A 20,891-nucleotide genomic window follows, 5' to 3' on the forward strand; every position below is an offset into this window, starting at 1 on the left:
TAATAAATAAATATAATTCCTTTTCCTAAACCTTATCCATATTTTAGTAGAGGGACTAATTAGCAACAATATTCCCAACAGGAACAAAAAGGAGGAGCAATGGGACACATCAAGAGGGAAATCTATGAATCATAAACTTTCTAACTGGCCTCTTTTTAAAAATAGAGGTAGCGGCTGGGCGCGGTGCCTCATGCCTGTAATCCCAGCACTTTGGGAGGCTAAGGCAGGTGAATCATGAAGTCAGGAGTTTGAGAACAGCCTGGCCAACATGGTGAAACTCTGTCTCTACTAAAAATACAAAAAATTAGCTGGGCGTGGTGCCAGGCGTCTATAATCCCAGCTACTTGGGAGGCTGAGGCAGGAGAGTCACTTGAACCCGGGAAGCGGAGGTTGCAGTGAGCTGAGATCGCGCCACTGTACTCTAGCCCGGGCAACAGTGCGAGATTCTGCCTCAAATAAATAAATAAAATAAAATAAAATTAGAGGTAGCTGTGATATAATGCTATTTTTCAAATAATTTTCTCATTGCCTTTGGTATCTGAAACCTCAGTGAAAATGCTACGCTATGACCTAGATCAGTAAGCTACAATTAACATCAGAAGAACTATATTAGTAGAATAAAAGTTGATGAGCTACTGTTGGAAGCACAAAAATAAATCTTGTCAAAACAAAGCAAAGTTCCTGTCAATCTTCAAAAGAATGGTTTGGGGGAACGGAGGAAGTGTCCAAGACTTAAGATACCTAGGAAGTTGCAATTAATTTCATCCAAGTTTTTATATCCAGTCATACCACGTTACAAAACTCTTGTAATTTTGATCGACTGTTTTAATATATCTGATATTGTTAATCTGAATTTTAAAATATTTGACAAATGAAACGGTTTGAGGTACTCGAAAAATAACCACATTATTGTTCTTGTTTGAAACTTTTCTAAAGCCACCCTCTCCCTTGATCCAAGACTCTTCCCTGAACTGTTGATAAATACGTGGCAAGTGCTTTGTGAGCACCAACTTGGATGATGGAGTCATGAAATGAAGAGTGAGCCTACTCTCAAATAGCTCACAATTTTTAGTAGGAAGGAGTGCCATAAAACCAGTAACTGGAGCAAAGAGAGGTGGTGTTACCGCTTCCATCATCCTTCACGAAGGGGTCAATTTTCTGAACTAAAAAGAGAGGTAGGGTGGTAGGTACACTTGAACCCAGCTAATATAAGGTTTCGGCATTTTCTTTGTTCAATGCATTTAAATGCATTGATTTTACATTGCAAATGTGATTTTACTTACTTTTGCTGGAAATCCATTCAGAACTCTTCTTAGCTAAGAGAGTTGTTCCTAAATACCTTCCGCCATTATTTTTTAAAATAGTATTTCCCATCCACAAAAAAGGAAAAGAAAAGAAAAATGCTGAAGTTTCCTAAACTGGTGAGTAACAGTAAATCCTATGACTCAGGCTAAGGAGGGAGCCGTGGAATGAGGCTCTATTCATAGAGAAGAGACACATTAATTAAAAATCCACCTAAAAGGAGCCAGTGAATTAGATCGAATTGGGTGGTATGGGTTTTTGCTGTGTACTTGATAATGCAAAGACGTTTTCCATGAGCCCATCTAACTAATACAGCGTGGTGGGAAGCAGGCTTTGAAGACACAATAACATTCCTCCAGCGAGCTTCAAGCTGGAAGCTAAAGCACCAGCCATTCATTTTTCCATCTTGAGACACATTCTTCACCCAGTTCAAAGGCCCAAGAAAACAACAAGCCTGCACACTTTCTGAAGGTCGGCCTTTGTAGGGACTTGTGGGGGACCAAAGGCTCAGGCTGCAAAATATTTTTAAAGACCAAGTTTTAGGAATGTAACCTTTTTTATTGGACTGCAGTTTCCACTCCCTAGTCCTCCTCCTCACCCCTAAATACACACACACACACACACACACACACATACACACACGTTTGGGAAAAAGGGAGTTTTAATTATACTCTTGGTAACTTCCAGGGTACTCTACAAGTGGAAATAAAATATTTTTAGAAATTAATTTATTACTCATTCCTTTAAAAATGTAGTATTAATATTCCTTAACCTAACCAGAAGGAATGGGATTCGCTTTGAAAGGAAGTTATTGTTTAGCTGTGGTTCAAAGAGTATGCTGGAATTGGGAAGGGGGGCAGAGGGAGCTAGTAAGGGGTGGGTTAGTGGGGTGGACTGGAGCTGCCAAGATAACAATATAAATACCACCACATCAAACTTTCAGTTTCTCCCACTTGGCTCCCTCCATGACATATTTTATCCAGTGTCTTGTTTTGTTTTGTTCTGTAACCTCAGGAACATTTAAGGTGTTTGAGATTCTGGTAAAAGAAAAATGTAAATAGTAGCTGATGGGAGAGCTGGGTGAAGAGTTAACTAAAGTACTGCCTTTGCTTTGAGTGGGATATGGCAAACCATTTGCATTTGCCTTCCAACAATCAGCAACTCTGTGTTACCCAAATCTAGATTTTTGCTCAGGCAGCAAAAGCCCTTTCAAACCATTTCAAAGTCTCTGACTCCATTTAGGCCCTTGCTATCCACCTCTCCCCTACAAAATGTCCAGCGCCCTGCACCAGTTCTCATGTGGCTCAGCTTGTTGTGTAAGTGGGGACAAGCAGTCAGCCATTGGTGAAGGGACAGTGGGAAGATATCCCCTGGCTCTGGGTTCCCTTCCAGTACCATATTCGTTTTCAAGTCCTATGTGAGCCACCTGAAGACTGTTACAAAGTGTAATCCTTGGTTGGGTGCTGTGGCTCATGCCTGCAATCCCAGCATTTTGGGAGGCCAAGGTGGGCAGATCACTTGAGGTCAGGAGTTCATGGCCAGCCTGGCCAATATGGTGAAACCTCGTCTCTACTAAAAATACAAAAATTAGCCTGGTGTGGTGGCGCGCCCCTGTAATCCCATTTACTCAAGTGCTGAGGTAGGAGAATCGCTGGAACCCAGGAGGCGGAGGCTACAGCGAGCCAAGATCGCACCACTGCACTCCAGCCTGGGCAACACAATGAGACTCTGTCCCAAAACAAAACAAAATGAAACAGAAGTACAATCCTCTAACCAGCTCATATTAGACATCTAGAACAAATAGTATATTTTTACCAGCCACCAATGGCACTAAAAGTAGAGACAACCACATCTACTACTAGAAACCTCAATAGTCATTTTTCAATGTTTTACTTAGAGGTGAGCTTTCAGCCTTCACTCATCTAATAAGAGGTATTCTTAAGGAGATCTAACTCTTAAAAAGATGCCATCAAGACCTGAATCTGCACTTGGCCCACAGAGCATGTAATATAAAAATATGTGTTTCTCCTTTACAAACCTGAATAACAGAAGTACATTATGTATTTTCTGAAATCATTTCCTGCCCCTACATTTACAGTAGTGCCCATTATTCGACTTCATTAACACTCTGCCCTTCCTCTTCCTCACGCCACATTTTGCAGTAGCATATTTCTTTATTTACTTGTCTATTCTTTGCCCCCTGTAAAGTGCCACAAAGGCAGGGACACATCTATTTCAGTCTCCACTGCCTGGCTCATAGAATAAACTCAATCAGTATTTATTTAAGGGAATATACGTGTTCATGTTTCCAAAAAAATTAGTATGAAGGAAATCGCTGATATTTCACCCAAAAGTAGAACTGTTCACTATAAACATCTAAGAATAATTTGATTCTAAATGTTCAAATGCAGTTGATAAACATTTAGTAATGACAACAAAATAACTGCACTTAGTATACTATGGTATCATAGTAAGTCAGAAAATATGGATTTTCTAATAGTATCTCTATTTTATCCCCTTGATACTGGATGTGGCTATGTGACTTGCTTTAGGCAATGGGATAGTAGCAAATGTGATGTAAGCAGAGGCTTGAAAAGTACTTATGCATTCACTGCTTCCCTGCTTTTGCTGCTGGGAACCGGTTCAATACCACATGAGGACTGGGTCAGGCTGCTGGGGACACGTGGACCAGTCAATAGCAAGCACCAAATGACAGCCAGCATCATCCACTAGATATGTTAGGAACAGAATCCTAGACAACCAGCCCCCAGCCAATCCTCCAACTGACTGAACTGCATGTGTTTAGCCTGATGAGACAAGCAGAAGAACTGCCCAGCGCAACTCGGCCTAAATTACCAACACACAGAATTGTGACCTAGTAAACGACTAATGTTTTAAAGCACTTTATTTGGTTGTGGTTTGTTACATATTGAAAGCCAAATGATATATACTCCTGAGAAACTAGACATAAAATTCTTTAACAACTTTTTAAAATTTTCCTTCATATTGATGAATTTCATTCTTCCTTACTTTAATCTGGAAGAAAACTGATACTACTGCTATTAGTATACTCTTATTGGTAAGTCACCAAAAACACGATCAAACACTGATGATTCTAATTCAATTTTTTTTTTTTTTTTTTTTTTTTTTTTTTTTTTTTTTTTTTTTTTTTTTTTTTTGTAGATGGAGTATCGCTCTTGTCTTTTAGTCTAGAGTGCAGTGGTGTGATCTCGGCTCACTGCAATCTCTGTCTCTCAGGTTCAAGTGATTCTCCTGCCTCAGTCTCCCGAGTAGCTGGGATTACAGGCACCTGCCAGCATGTGCAGCTAATTTTTGTATTTTTAGTAGAGACAGGATTTCACCATGATGGTCAGGCTGGTCTCCAACTCCTAACCTCAGGTGATCGACCCACCTTGGCCTCCCAAAGTGCTGGGATTACAGGCGTGAGCCACGGTGCCCAGTCTCTAATTCAAATGTTATCTGTTACCACATTCTCGAAAGTTTCTATTTTGTAACAAGAGCTACCCCATTCTATTCATTCTCTTCCTGGACCACAATTAGCAAGAATAGCAGGGTGTCAGTCATCAATGTTTTTGACCATTAGAGAAGCTCCTCTTTGCTTCAAAATAGAAATTATCTCAGCAATACACACCTTCCTTAGGAGATAGGGTAGATTCTCTAAATTCCATTCCTGTCCAGTATTAATAACTTTGGAGAAAATAAGTGAGAGGACATCGCTAGTATAAATAAATTTCATTAATTAGTTGTATGTAGTCCTATGTACAAAATAAATTGCTCCCAGAATTTGAAATGTTGAAAGACTATTCCAATAAAAAGCATTAATTCTTTTGAGCACTGAAAATAGGAGGCATTGGTATCCAGAAAGTCTTCAAAAGATCCTTAACCTTAATACTTAATCCCATTACACTATATTAAGAAGTAGTTATTCACCCAGTCTTGGGGGAATGAATGCCTAAGTACCATGGAAGTGAACAGGAAAAGAAAATGAAGTAATAAAGATTTAAATTGGTGGTGTTTAAAACTTAAAACTTTTCTGGCCAGGTGTGATGGCCCACACCTATAATCCTGGCACTTTGGGAGGCCGAGGCGGGTAGATCACTTGAGGTCAGGAGTTCAAGACCAGCTTGGCCAACATGGTGAAACCCCGTCTGTACTAAAAATACAAAAATTAGCCAGGTGTGGTGGCACACACCTGTAAGCCCAGCTACTCAGGAGGCTGATGCTAGAGAAAGGCTTGAACCTGGGAGGCGAAGGTTACAGGGAGCCAAGATTGTGTCACTGCACTCCAGCCTGGGTGACAGAGTGAGACTCCATCTCAAAAAGCAAACAAAAATAAACAAACAAATAAATAAGACACATTTCTTAATTTGCACATTTCGAACTTGAAAAACCAGATCATTTTTTAATCTATATTTTCCCCTTTCACTGTTGTGCTAGATTGATTAATCTCTAGAATTTTTTTTTTTTTTTTTTTTTTTTGGAGGCGGAGTCTCGCTCTGTCGCCCAGACTGAGGCAGTGGCACAATCTCGGCTTCACTGCAAGCTCCGCCTTCCCGGGTTCACGCAATTCTCCTGCCTCAGCCTCCCGAGTAGCTGGGACTACAGGCGCCCGCCACCTCGCCCGTAGTTTTTTTTTTGTATTTTAAGTAGAGACGGGGTCTTCACCATTGTTAGCCAGGATGGTCTCGATCTCCTGATCCTCGTGATCCGCCGTCTCGGCTCCCAAAGTGCTGGGATTACAGGGCTTGAGCCCCGCGCCCGGCCTCTAGAAATGAACCTCAGGATTGAAAAGAGACATGGAAAGTAGTGTGTCCTTTTTTTCCCTTTAAGAATAACAAACAAACAAACAAAAAACAAGTAAGTCTGTTGTACGAGGTGTATTATCTGCCGTGCCCCTTTAAGTGCTGAAATTTGGGATCTGAGCATATTCTTCCATAGAAGACTTGGAGCAGTTGGGCATTTAACCAACTTTCTATTACAAAGCTTCAAAATTTATAAGCAGTCTATCTCTGGAAAGATAAACAAAACCCAGCAGTGATGGTGGCCTATGAGAAACTGGGGACAAAGGTGGGAGGAAGTTTGATGTTTCACTCTCCACGTTAAAAAAGAAAAAAAACCACTTGAAACTTATAGCATGTACATGTATCACCTATACAAAAATATAGACAAAAAATAGTGTGAAGAGACCCAGCAAGCTATTATAAAACTTGGTAGTCTTAAAAAAAGCTTTTAAAAAATGTTTCTGTAAGAGACTACCACAACTTAAAAATAAATATGACTGCACAGCATCAAAACACAGGGAGAGAAATCTCAAAAGTGATTATACTTCCAGCCAGAAGCAAGCAAGGAACCACAGTTAAAAGTGTTGGAACCTTTCTTTATTAAAATAAAACCACCCACCCAAAGGAAAAAAAAGAAAAAAGTCCTGGAATAACAAAGCTAACAAGAAAAGACTTGAAAATTTCTTTTGTAGCCCCTACTTTCACCCCATGTTTCCTAACACTGGCCACCCATAACAAGTCCACATTCAACCCCTCTTCATTTAACAGTTGGATGCCTCTTCTTCTGGCTACTTTCACTGGGACTAAAGATCCAAAGCCAAGATATCTTTTCCTGCTTTTGTCAATATTACATTTGCAAGCTTAATATCCAAAAATGGGCCATTCTTCCAAATGAGAGTTTCAACAGCCTTCCTGATTATTTAGTATGCTGATGGTATTGTCAGACAGGAAGCCACGGTTAGAAAGATTCAGAAAAACACAAACCTTTAAGGCAGATGGGCACTTTTGCCCTTTAGGTTTATGAAAAATGCCAACTTTTGTGAACTACACAATCTGAATCTTGATTTGTTTCTCCTGGATAACTTATGTCATAAGAAATTTGGTAACTACTTTGGTGATCTCCTCTCAGTACCATTTTTTACCTCCATTTCCATGAATCTACCTTCATCCCCTTTCAATAAAAGGTGTACTACATGGAACACGATAGGTGCTCAATAGTGCTTACTGAGTAAAAGGAAGGAGAGGGGAAGAACAACAAAAAATGGCTTAGGGCCTATTTGACCAAAAGCAGATAATTTATGTTAGGCTTGAGAAATGGCTGATGGGCTTGAATAGTATTAAAGACAATTAAAGAGCTTCTGATCTTCTGATTGTTCCCATAAGACCTAAAACTCAAGAGTAAATATAATTATTTTTCATATCCATAGAGCCCTCCAAATAATTTTGAAGTGAATAGGGACATGACGATTGGAGAAGATTAGATAAATTATAGTTGACTACATAGCAATTACTGAATATTCCAGTGGCCTTTAACTAACTGCTAAATGTTTATAAATGGCTTTTAATATTTTGCTAGCTCACTTAGATCATATCCTTCCTAAAAGTAAAAACCATGACTTTCTGTGGAAAACGTAATTTGTTTGCCACATTACATATATTTGAAAAAAAAAAGTCTCTTTGATCATTTCAACAAACGTGAGAAAACTTCTCAAGATTAAGTGATACTGTTCAGCAACATGACCTAAATATGTCAGGGAGGATCAGAGAACACGCATCAAAGTATTCTTTGGTCAACAATAAAAGCAGAGTGCAAGGATACAGATGTAATATTCAATATTTTAAAAACTTCGGATGGTAAAAGGAATACAATGAATGCAATCCAACTCAGCTTACTCAATAAAACCTTCCTGGTAGAGTAATAAAACCACAAAATCTCCATTCTGCTTTAAGATAACTGCAACTAGAATCACAGTCTGACCCATGTGTTCAACTCTACTGCCATTATCAATGGAAAATACAGAAAAAGGGTCAAAAAGCCTTTTCAACATAAACACATCTTTTTCAAAGCTCTATTATTCAAAGATCACTGACTCACTGAATAAGCACAAATAACATTTATCCAACCAAATTTATTTCAACAAATAGATTATAGCAGAGCCTGCTGCAAGACTACTATTAAAATGAAAAGTGTTCCTTTTATCACACATGACAGTACCTTATACTTATCTAATCCATCTTCTCCCTTTTTAGTGAATTAAGAATGGGAGAGATACTACTATTTCCGAAGTGTAAGACGAAAATAGGAGCAAATAGATGATACTTACTAATCTATCCTCTTAAAAAGCTTTACAATAAATTTTAGTAACTATGTCATACTAGTTTGAAATTACTATACAATTATTATATCATACTAATATTTAAACGTAATTTTAAGTTAAAACTCAATATGATTACACTTTCTGAACATGTTTCAACAACATTTAGAAAGAACTTTCAAAGTCTGCTGCATAGTTATGGACTAATAAGGTAACGAAAGAATAAATCAGTTACATAATTATAAATGTGGTAGAGGCAGGATCTATTATTTTACATACAAAAAAATACTAGTATGAAAAAAAGTTACAGGATCTTCAGTGTGAAACTGGCTTCAAGCATGATTCACAAGAAGCTATTTTCCTTGAATACAATTTCCAGTAACTTTGTAACATAAGGAAATAACTGAGGAAATGGCTTTCTTTAAAACAAAACAAAACCTTAAAACCGTGAAATGTTCCAATATACTAAATTAGCAACCCATCAAAATAAAAGGAACGATTTATATACTATTCAACTAAGACACATATCTGATTATAGTGAGAGGATTGGAAGAGAATAAGTCCATGGAGTTTCTTAAGAGGCAACAGACTATTTTAATGACTTGTGAAATCCACATGGAGGGACAAAAAATGTAGGAGCTTCTGAATATACTGGCAACTCAATAGCCAAGATAACACAGGGTTGGAAGAGCAGTGTTGGCTCAACTAATCAAAAATCCTAAAACACAAAAAAATCTGGACAACACTAATTTTGCCAGCAAGAGAAATACTGAGTTGTTTCATACACCTAAGCGAGAAAAATAAAGCTAAACAAAAAATTTTGGAAGCCCTCCTATAGTTCCCAATTGGCTTCTCAAATTTCCTTTCCATTCACTTAAATGGCTATCTCACTGAAGAACACTGACCGTACAAATGCGAAACATTATCCACAAATACGCCACCCCCAAAAAAGAGGTGATTTCCAACAGGATGCATGTGTTAATTTCTGCAGTGTGCACTGGTCAAAGCTTAATCTATACTGTGGGGAGGGGTGGGATGTTTCTGAGAGCTGACCTTAGGATGTAGGAACTAGCAGGTGCCTTGCCTTCCCACACACATTTTATTTTTAAAAATGCGGAAGGAAGAGGAGCATAATCCACTCTAGAGATGGTTCCAAAAACTTAGGCTGGTTAGTCAGGAGGGTTTGTCTTGGGGTCTGTTAAAACTTGAAAACGCCCCTTTGAAGCAAGAAAGGTTAATGTCAGGCCTGAATCAAACAATGTTTTCCTTCCAGGCCCCGGTCTGGTCGTAAAGAATGTCTGATCCAAAGGTTAGAAATGGACAGAACAGGCTATTCTAATGCTTTATGATGACCCTGTCAACAGCTTCTTCTTCAGAATCCTCATTGCAACTGACCCATTAAAGAGTATCAGTCATTTTCCCCACAACATTCCTATGTTTAGAGCTGCAAAGGAGGTTAGAATAATTTAGAACAAAATCCTCAAGTTACTGATGAAGAAATAGGTCCAGACAAATTAAGTGACTTGCCCAAGGTCACTCAGCTGGTGAAGGGCACAGGCTGTGTTGGAGCCCAAGATCTCTGGCTCCCAAGAACTGCTTTTTCCATTGCATCATTTAAGATAGCACAAAGCTATTTTCCTGGAATTCTGATTAAAAAAAAAAAAAAAGGTTGCATGCCCTTTGGATCCCAAGTCTCTTCCTGTAAGGCAATGCTGGAGATAGTATTTATTGAGGGTAAACTAAAAGAAATGACTACAATATATGCAACATTTTATGGATTTTTTTAAATATAAAAAGCTACCTAAACAATTGCAAACGTTAAGCAAATTATTAGATGCTCAAACTTTTCTGGAATAACAGAGAAACTCTCTCCCACTGCTCAGTAGCAGTTTTGGGGCATAGCATTTGCACCTGCTTGGTACGTTTCCACCTGTGATGTTTCACTTGGCCCCTCAGAAAAAGCGCTGCCCTGGGATCTTATGATTCAGTGATGCAAGAGGGATGCTGGCTGGTGAAAAATGCTTATTTGAGAGGGAAGGAGGAGAAAATACGCCCATAGCACTTCTCTTTCTTATTTTCCTTATTTTAGAAAGGCCAAATCTCAACACATTTTCCATCCCATGTAGTAATATATCTCACATAATTTTGGTTACTGGAGGGTGCACAACACAAATGTAGTAAGCTTTCAAAATCGATGTGCCTAGCCTAAATTGACGGGCTGTCACTGGGACTGTCAATGATGGAAAAATGAATGTGTCTGAGAACGCGACAGCATTTCCTCTAAGCCTTGAAGGAACACACTACCCAAACCCTTGTCACACCGAGTTCTCAGGATCTGCAAGCCGCAGTCCCGTCTTTCATTTCTCTGTGAGCTCCCTCACAGCCCAGGAGGATGCGTTTTCCCAGCTCTTACCTAGCTCAGGTGCTTTGCAGTAAAGCCTATGGAGCCTAGGGCACTTTCAAGCCAAAGGAACTTCCCCTCCCCCAATGACCAAAAACGATGGCAGCCGCAGCACTCGCAGGTCTCTCTCCCTCCCTTGGTGGCGGGGGGCGGGCAGGAATCGCGGACCAACCCCACCCGGCCCGCAGGCCCGCAGCCACGTGCGGGGCTCCCTTCCTGCTCGCGGATCTCGAGACAGGAAGACGAAGGAACGTGGCCTCGTAGTAAACCGTAGTAAAGAGAGGAGGGAAACAAAATGGGGCTCGTCACATGGTTACGGCCTGGATTTTCTCAATTAAAATAAGAGGAAGTGTGTGTTTCCGGCCCCGTCCGTGGGCTGGTTGGACTTTTCATTCTTAGGATTCTGGTCCCAATGCAAGAATACGGCTGAGGGCACAACGTCCTCAGTCGGCGGGCGCGGTGCGGAGGGAGCCTGTGGCTCAGCCTGCGGGCACCCGCGGGAAAGAGGTGTCAGGCGGGGTGGTAAAAAGCAGCCCAAAGCCGCCCGCCCGCTACCACCGCCAGGGGACCTGCGGAAAGCCCCGCCCCCCGCCCGACCCGGCTCAGCCGTTTCACACGCTGATTGGCTGTGGAGGGGGCCAATCAGCGCCCAGCCGCCCCGCCCGCCCGGGACCCGGAGTCGCGCGGCTGTGCCCGAGGGCGGGGCCTAGCCAGCCAGCGCAGACCACGCGGCCGGGGAAGGGGCCCGGCCGCCCTGGACGACCCGAGACGGGCTGGGGCGGGAGATCCGAGGGCGGCCTGGCTCCAGATTCCCCCACCCGGGGCGAAAGGGGGCTCGGAGGAGGGAGGAGAAGGAATGCAGGAAGCGGAGGTGACCCGGAAAAGGGAAAGTGCCAGGGCTGAGAGGGTTTGCGCCAGCCAAAAAGGCCACACTGCTGGGGAAAGGGGAGGGAGGGGAGGCAACCTTGGAGGCACGGAATCCTTGACATCACAAAAAAGGAAACAGAATGAAAAAGAAATGGAAAGAGTCTTTTTCTGTTTTTTCTGGGGTTTTTTTTTTTTTTTTTTTTGTCTTTTAACAGGGGAGGTATAACAAAGAATGACAAAAACAAAAAAACTGAACCCAAAAGGCAATGGTGGGTCTGTGTCTTTGTCAGTGCAGTTTCAAAACTAAAAGACAAAATTTGATGCCGGATAAAAGGGTGGCGGTGGCTGGCTATGACCGAGTCTGAGAGGCTATTTTTGCCCTGCTTCTTGGGCTCTCAATTTACTCTCTGCAGAGAGTGGGCCACAAGTACTGCGAAATTCTGAAAGGAGCAAAGAAAAAAACGACAAATGTCAGGAACATGAAATAAGAGGTGGAAACAAAGGGATGGCAGGGGATATTACTAGAAAACGAGCAGCCAGAACTAAGGGCGATGCAACGAGAACAGGGCAGGCGACAAAGGTTACTGGACTACAGTAAAGCAAGAAAAGGCTTTCCAATAACAAGTGAGCTCCTGAGCTCAGTGCTTCACAAGTGTTCTCCTCTAACACAATGAAAAATTTTCAAACAAGCCAGAGATGTTCAACAGAGCACACCCCTCCCTCATCAGTAAACCTCTATGTCCTTTCTCCTAGCTCAGGTCTTACCTGAGAATGAGGAAAAAAGCAAAGGACAGCAATTGCATGAGAAGTGAGGAACAATAATGTTTGCACAACAAATAACTCAATTCGGGAGAAACAAGAAGCTGTTTGCCACTCACAGAGTCTGAACTTACTGTCTGTTTCAGCATAACTATGAAGAATAACATCTTTGGACTCAACAGGGCACAGGCAAGCAAGCAGAAATCAGGATGTAAATGTGACCAAGTAGCATTTGGTGCCTCACTTAAACACCAACACAAACATCTCAAATATGCCTATTATAGAATTTTTCCGGTACGGTGCAAAGGGCATGGTCTTTGTTACTTCCAGAATTATTACGAAATAGGATTATATGATTGATTTTTCCAGATATATTTTATTTTCCCAAAGGAAGGTTTAAGGATAGAAGGTGGTAGAGTTTTTTGTTTTTTTTAATGCATCCAACACATAGGAGAATTTTATTTTAAAGCCCTTTTAAAAATGAATAATTCTAGTTGTACACATCAATTTTCTTCAGAGCAAACATTATTTAATTCTACTCTATAAAAAAGAAACCTAAACAAATTAAGATGACAAGTAAGAAAAACTTACTCTCTTCATCTCCTTTAAAACCAAAATTTTAGTTCTGCTGGGCTTGTTTCCTTCAAATTCTCATTATTTTACCAATGAGGCACTTTATAATACAAATGCTTAAAGTGTTGAGGGATTTTGACTCCCAAAAACATCATTTGATATAACAAGATTTGTACTGTTGACATTCACATACACAATTAAATCTTCTAGTGAATGATGAAAATAAATGTTGAAATAAATACTGCTAAAATAAATGCTTTTTATAACATATCACCTAAAATCTTCATTTCGGTGTTCATATACTTTTTTCTTGTTCTACAAAATAGAGAATGATATGGATCGAATATTGGAAACAGAATTAAGAAGACTACGAACACATGATAAACAAATACCTATCAATAGGTAACCAGGACACAGATTAATTTCTTATGAATTGACACAAATTAAGAAAAATCAATGCTTTGAAAAGCTTATTCTGTGGAGCATAGATAAAATTCACAAGACAATCAGTTTGTCAGAGTAAAATGTTTCCAAATGCTGGAAACTTCTGTATTGCCAACTCATCACATTATTTGCAAACTGTACTCCTCTCTTCTACCCACAATCATGACCACCAGAAAACAGGATCAACAGAATGAAGGGCAGGCTAATTTCCTATTACAAATGTTTTTCATTTTCAATATGGCATTAGCCACAGAAGACCTAAAGCCAACTTTCAGCATTTACTGTGGTATCTACTCTTGAACTTAAAGGCACACAACAAATACCCTAAAAGTGGAGGGTATACAGTTTAGCCCTTCTATTCAATGCAAAACAAAACAAAACATATTAAGGCATGCTCCTGACTTAGTATGCATTCTTCTCAACAAATAAAAGTTATTTTACAGAAGATGTATAGTAGCCCCCAAATGATATCTGTAATGTCTCAGTGCAAGAAGAGGTAACTGTAAGGCAGACATCCTAGGATGAACTCCCATAACTCTTAATCATGGGTCCCAGACACATACAGAGTTTCCTGCATATCCTATATGAGAGAGGCCAGGCCCGTGGGATGGTGGGTTGGTGTGTGAATAATATTTCACAAATCCTGGTACACGAACAAAAGGACGACGTAACCCATAATTACTTTGAGAGATCATAAAAATAGATAGGCACTTCTCTCTAAACACGTATTTCTAAAAAGCTCTTACTCCTTATCTTTTTAGGGCAGGATGAATAGAAATCAATGTTTCCCGCTGCTGTTTATGTTGCCTTGGTATTATGAAATCACAGAACGAAAGTACAGAGAACAACTCGATAAGATCACCCTTAAGGGCTCCCAGAAACTATCTTAAAGGAAGGGTTTAGCCCAGAAACTATCTTAAAAGAAGGGTTTAGCCCCTGTTAATATTTTCTGTAGAACGGTCCCTGTAGGGGCTGACTTAAATATATAGTGAAAAGACAGCTTCAACAAACCAATCAAGCTTCTTATGTAGGAACTTTACAAACCTCAGAACTGGCATAGGATATACGTTTTAAAAATATGGCAGTAACTCCTTCACTTGGAAATTCTCAAACGAAAAAGCCCTCCTGTGGCTGCTCCTACATGTTTGTTTGACTCTCTGCCAGATGTCAGTGTGTGGTGAGCATCTTGTGTACCCTGAGAATGTAAGCGCATTCTCCCTGAGGAAGCAGTGGGAAAGAACAGGAAGGGGCAGAGGCGAAGAACAGAATTGAAGCACAAGGTTAAAAACAGTTTTGTCTTCTGACTTTTGTCACCATGAAACGCACCTGCTGTGATGTCCAGTTGAGCTACTGAAGGTCCTCTGGCTGCTTCTGGAAACTGATGCTGGCATAGGCGCTTAAATCCTCACTTGAGCGGCGGCGGGTGGAGCTGCTCTCACTGCTACCCAGGGGTTGATGAGGAGGTGGGGGTGGGGGAGGCTGCGGTTGAGGGCTGCACTCCTGAGGGCGCTGTTTGAAATCCTTGACCAAATCCAGATCTATGTAGTTAAGACCATTCTCCAAACCCCCAGCAGCCCCACACAGTTGGGCTGGCTCCTTGGGGGCTCCCCCAAGTTCCCCAGGCCTCAGCCACACATTCTCAAAGGAAGCAGAGCTGTGGCGTTTCACATCCTCGCTGCTGCTGCTGCCGCCACCGCCCCCTATTGCTGTCCCGGCTCCAAAGGGCACTGTGTTGCCCACCCGGGTGGCACTGGGTGTTGAGGAGAAGGTCTCGGAGCTATGCCTCCTCCGGCACCCTTGTGGGTCTGCACGGATCACTTTGGCACTCTGGTTGCGGTTAGGACTGAGGTTCACCCGGGTGAAGGCGCTCATGCCCCCAGGTCCTTGTGGGCCCCCCAGCAGGGATGAGTGGGCAGCCAGCTCTGCTGCCCCTTGAGGCCCAGTGGGGGAAGCAGAGGCTGCTGAGGATGAGGAGGCAGCAGCCATGGTGGCCCTGGGCAGGCTCACCTCCTCTGCAGCAATGCCTGTCCGCATGTCAGCATAGCTTACAGGGGCAATTGGCGAGGTGTCCACATAGCTCTGGCGGGGACAACTCATCTGCATGGTCATATAGTCACCCCGGCTGCTGGGCACTGCCCGGGTAGGCCTGCAAATGCTAGCAGCCCCGGGAGGTGCGGGGCCCAGTCTGCCCATCTCGACCCCAGTGCTCTCCTGCCAGGCTGCCCTCCGGCCCGGCCCCAGGTCCATCTTCATGTACTCCTCAGTGCCAGTCTCTTCCTCTCTGGGAGCTGGCTGGAGCTGGGATGGACACCTGACAGAAGGTGAGCTACGGGAAGCCACCGGGCCAGACAAGTAGCCAGGCTGATCACTCCCGAATTCAATATTCACATATTCCCCTGGGCTCTTGGGCTCCGGAGGGTGCAGCAGGGGCTGCTGTTGCTGCTGCTGCTGCTGCTCTCGGGCCCGAGGTAAGGTGCTGGCCTTGGGATCCCCCAGGGACAGCCTTGTAGGCCGGGCCAGGCGGCTATTGGTCTGAGCAGACGTGTCCACCTTTCGAGGCAGATGGGGCTGCAGAACCTGATGGTGGGGATGTGGAAGGCTGGGCTCCAGCCTAGCCCCACAGTATCCCCCACCCAGGCTGTCGCTGCTGGTGGAGGAGGAAGAATCATCCGCTGCTGCAGCATAGAGAAGGCGACCAGAGCTAGTGGAAAGGCGGAGGTGCTGATGCCGGGCACCCTCCTCTGGCTCCCCGGGGCGCTGGGTGTGCTTAAAGGATCTTGGCAATGAGTAGTACGAGAGGACTGGCTTGTGCTGGGGGTCCTCAGGGCCACAGTAGCAGTCGGAGGGGCTGCTGGTGTTGGAGTCCCCCACTGGTGACATGTTCATGTAGTCACCTGTGCAAGGTAAGAGCTTGCCACCGCTGCTCTCCACTGGGGGTTTGGGGTGAGGCAAGACATGAGAGTGGTGGCCCCCTACCCCGTTTGTCCACAGCTTTCCATAGCTGCTCCCGGAAGGGATGGCACTGCTGCTGCTGCTGGGGCCACCTCCAATGTCAGGAGAGCAGCCGCCGCTGGGGGACATCATCATGTAGCCATTGGGGTCCACTCTCTGGGGATGGCGTCTGATGGGATTGATGATCTGCTGTGGGGCAGACACGCTCTTGGGGCTCATGGGCATATAGTCTCCACTGCCCTTTCGGCTGCTGGGCACTGGGGCCACCCCTGGGGACATGGGCATGTAGCCATCATCAGTGTGGAGGGTAGAGCTGTCTGGGCGGTGGTGGCCCCCCCGACGCTCCAAGGGGTGCATTTCCAGACCCTCCTCTGGGTAGGAGTGGGTGGGCACGAAGGCAGAGTGCCTGTGTCCCGGCAGTCGGCCTCCACTGCCACCTCCTGGTGGGTAGGCAGGCATCATCTCTGTATACTCCTCAATGGAAGCCACTGAGGACTGGGACGGGGTCTTCTGGTGGGTAATGGTAGGGGATGTGCCTGCAGAGTGAGTTCTCTTTCGGAAGCGATTATCCAGATCCGCAGCACTGGATGCTTCATCCCCAGCCAAGGCTGGACTCGTGCCCAAGCCTGTTCCTGGGGTGTGGCGGTGGCCATTGCCACCCCGAGACAAAATGTAGTGACCGTTGGGGGCGGTCAGGGTGGAGGGCCCCTTGCCGCCCATGCAGATATAGTTGCTTAGCTCCTCCTCACCGCGGGCTGGTGGGGTGTGGCCCAGGGAATCTGGAGTTACACTGCGGAAGGAACTCCGGAAATCGCAGGGACTGGAGCCATACTCATCTGAGGAGATGAAACCGCCATCGCTGGGGGAACCAGACACCGAAGCACTAGATCGCCGTGGGAAGAGACAATCCGAGGTGGAGCCATGGCCACTGGTGCTGCTGGACGACAGACTGACGGGGCTGGTGGCCGAAGGCGAGCAGCGGGAAGCTGGCATGGGGATGGAGCGGCTGTGGTTGAGCGGGGGGTGCAGCCGGGCGCTGCCCCGATGCCGGTGGGCGTGGGTTCTGTTGGTGCTCGGACTCACAGGGCTGCCATCCACCGAGGCTGGGCGGGACATGGTGCCTTCGCCGTCACTGGAGGCGCGGACGCGGAAGGAGCCTGGCTTCCCGCCCACCATGCTGGCCGGGGAGGTGGCGGTGATGCTCTCAGTGCGAGATCGGCGGGTCAGCCCCACCTGGCTGGGCGGGGGGTTGTTGAGATGGTGCCGGCGCAGGGGGACGCTGATGGGGTTGGAGCAGTTGGACGAGGACTGGCTCTTGCTGCGAGGGCGGAACTCATCGCTCATAGCCCGCATGGCCTCCAGGATGGTCTCGTGCATGTTCTGGGCCACTACGGAGTCATCCACCTGCATCCAGAACTCCCCAGGCCCCGTCACGGCAGAACGGCCCACCTCGATGAAGAAGAAGTTCTCCGAGTGGCCGCAGCGCCTGATGTTCATCAGCTGCAGCACCACGGCGGCTGCCTCCGAGTTCAGCTTCACGAAGCTGATGGTCTTGCTGGTCAGGCAGAGGCGGTAGATACCAATCAGGTTCTTTGTCTGACCCAGGCCCTTGGGCTTCAGGATCACCTGCCAGACCTCTTTGAACGCGGGTCCTGGGGGCACGTCACCGTAGCTCAAGTCCTCCCCGGCCTCACCAAGGCCGGAGCTGCCGCTGCAGCTGCCCCCGCCACCTCCCGCCCCGAGGGCCGCAGCTCCGTCGTGGTGACCCTTGGCACGGTTGTGTAGCTGTAGGAGAGCCTGGTACCAGCTGTCTTGCTCCGCCTCGCTGTCCGCCGCAATGGCAAAGTGCTCGTCCCGGGTGTAGAGAGCCACCAGGTGCTTGTTCTTGGAGTCAGCTCGCTTGTTGATGTTGAAGCAGCTCTCAAGGGGGATAGAGCGTTTGGGGGCGCTCGACTTGTGCCGCCACTTCTTCTCGTTCTCGTAGTACTCGAGGCGCGCCGGGCCCCCAGCCTCGCTGGCCGCGCGCAGTACGAAGAAGCGTTTGTGCATGCTCTTGGGTTTGCGCAGGTAGCCCACCTTGCGCACGTCCGAGAAGCCATCGCTCTCCGGAGGGCTCGCCATGCTGCTGCCGCCACCACTGCCGCTGAGCAGAGGGAGGCGCCGAAAAACAACCGGGTGGGGGGCGGAGGCTCCTCGCTGCGGCCCCGCACATGCAAACAGGGCTGGAGGCAGCAGAAACCCCGACTCCGAAATCCACGCCGCCCCCCGTGCCGGGGAGGGGCTGCTGAAGGAGGACGCAGCTGCTGAGCCAAGGAGAGAGCCCGACCGGAGTTTTCGGGCGCTTCACGCCCGGCGGGGAGGCAGTGCGTCAGGGGTGAGGGCAGCCCCGATCCTCCGAGAGCCAAGTCTCCTCTCAGCCGCCGCCGCCACCAGGAAGGGGCGAAGATGCATCTCTCGTGGCCCCAGCTGGAGTCTGGCGCGGGGAGGCGACAGTCGGGGGTCCCTGCGGTGCCCCTCCAGGAGCGCGCGCGCGCGCGCCTTCCCTCCTGAGTTCCCCTCTGGAAGTAGCGATTCCCGAGGCAAATTAAATATCCTTGGGCAGGGGGAGGCGGGTTGCCAAGTCCCAACGTTGCACGGGGTTCTCCCTCCTCCTCCTTCGCCTCCTCCCACCCCCCAACCGTCCCAGCCGCCACCAGCCGCCCAAATACCAGCTCAATCGCAGAGACCGCGGCGCTGCGGCTGTTGCTGCTGCTGCTGCTGCTGCCGCCGCCCGCGGGCGCGTCCTCTGCAGCCCCCATTCGGGCCCATCTCGGCGGGCGGAGAAAGTGGCTTTTCCATGCGAAACGCTACCGGGCAGCCAGTGCAGCTGGGGACCGACCGGAGGGACAGGCTCATCCCTGCCCCTCGCTCCAGTCGGCAGGGGAGGAGGGGAGGGGGCAAGGGCGAGAGGCGATGGGGGAGGTTTTGAAGGGTTCGGGGAAGACGCCTGTTCCTAGGGAGGCGCTGCCGCTGCAGTTACTTCTCCCCTCCTCCCTCCTCCTCCTCCTCGGAGAGTTGCCGAGAGCCGAGAGCCCCAACCAAGAACAAGCGGCGGCCGGCGTCTGGCTCTGCGCGCCGCCCCCCCTCCGGACCGCGCCGCCGTCTCACTCGGCAGAGAAAACACGTACGGAGCCTCGCGCTCGGCAGCCGGGCAGCCGCCCCGCCGGGAGGCTCCCGCCGGGTCTCTACATTCCGGGCCGAGCCCGCCCCGCGCCCGCCCTCTCCGCCCCCCGCGTACTGCAAAGCGCGCCCGGCGCGCGAGCCCCGGCGCAGCGCTAGGAACAGCGCCCCTGCGCGGCCGCCAGCCCCGGCGCAGCGCCTCCCTCACCGCGCGCCACCCAGGGCGCCCCCGGCCCGCAGGAATCCCCGCGGTGGGCGCGGGCGGGGGTGTTTGGGTGGCTACCCGAAAGCACGAGGGGAGTCTGGGAAAACGGGAGGGGGCGAGCTCGAGAAGACGCAGGAGTGAGGGTGGGGGGCGACGGGGGGGGCACTGCGGCTACAGAGCCCCGAGTGGGAGACCGGGGGAAGGCGGGGGCGCGGGAGCTGGGCTGCCTCTTACCTAGCAGGTAAGACTTACCCACAGGAGGGAGGTTTCTAGTCAAGGCTGTTTCTCCCAGGAAATTAAAAAGCTACATTTCGGCTTCAGGGCGATAGGCCGTGGTGAGGGGATCTGTATTTTTGTAAGGTTTTCTAAAGGACTTCTGGGCCAGCCCTCCACCTTTGGATCTCCAGATTTGCTGCCGTGAAGTACCTGGAAGGCACAGAGGGACGCCGAAGGGCAGTGACTCGGGGCAGTTATGGTCAGTGCAAAAGGAGAACAGGGATCCCCAGGAAGTGTCTCACATCCGGCGCTTGGGATTAGCTGCTGATCAATTAGGGAGAAAATGTAAATATCACCTTTTCTTCTGCTCCCCTTGCCCATCCGAGTGAGGGGGGGATTCACACATAAGGCTGAGGGCATGGGGGAGGGGAAATGAGAGGTCCCTTATCATATTCCGAAGTCTACCCGTGACTTTAAAAAGCTGTTAGGGACCTTCAGAGGGTTCATAAGGCCAAAACCCTACTGTGCAAATATTGGCTGAAATGTTTTTTTCACACACAGCTCCCACACCCATTGAACCACCCTATAAATTTTTAACCTTGACCTCAAGGATAATAGGGAGAAAACAAGGATGGTGCCAGCTCAACTGTACAGGAAAATGGGTACTTTATGAATGGACCAGATCAGCAGCCTGGGTCTACTTGAAGCGCCCCTTTCAGGGTCACCTTGCGGTATCAGTCTCCTCACAAGCAAATGTTCCCCAAAGTTTTTTTATTTTTTAAGCTGACCTATAAACAAGCAGTTTGTCCCTGCTTGCTCGCCTGGCACTAAGGACCCACAGAGATGTCACTCGGTTTAATGCTGTCTCATTTTGATGCCCGGCCCGTTTGGGGTTG

The 20,891-nt window shown here is 47.0% G+C and overlaps 1 protein-coding gene across 2 annotated transcripts in view; it reads right to left on the reverse strand.

Moving 5' to 3' along the window:
* The window catches only part of IRS1 (insulin receptor substrate 1), a 73,834-nt gene extending 54,265 nt beyond the window's left edge, over positions 1-19,569 (reverse strand). Inside the window, exons 1-2 of one of the 2 annotated variants that reach the window (XM_017887028.1) lie at positions 14,790-19,569; positions 12,058-12,127 (exon numbers count right to left, since the gene is read on the reverse strand). In XM_017887028.1, coding sequence (XP_017742517.1) covers positions 14,811-18,536 — 3,726 coding nt within the window. In that variant the 5' untranslated portion in view covers positions 18,537-19,569 and the 3' untranslated portion in view covers positions 12,058-12,127; positions 14,790-14,810. Of the gene's footprint in view, positions 1-12,057; positions 12,128-14,789 lie in introns of those variants that run through there. The other variant, XM_017887027.1, reaches the window with a different exon arrangement.
* Positions 19,570-20,891: the final 1,322 nt, after the last annotated feature.

This window comes from Rhinopithecus bieti, unplaced genomic scaffold, assembly GCF_001698545.2.
Source record: "Rhinopithecus bieti isolate Rb0 unplaced genomic scaffold, ASM169854v2 scaffold_15336, whole genome shotgun sequence".
NCBI lineage: Eukaryota > Metazoa > Chordata > Mammalia > Primates > Cercopithecidae > Rhinopithecus > Rhinopithecus bieti.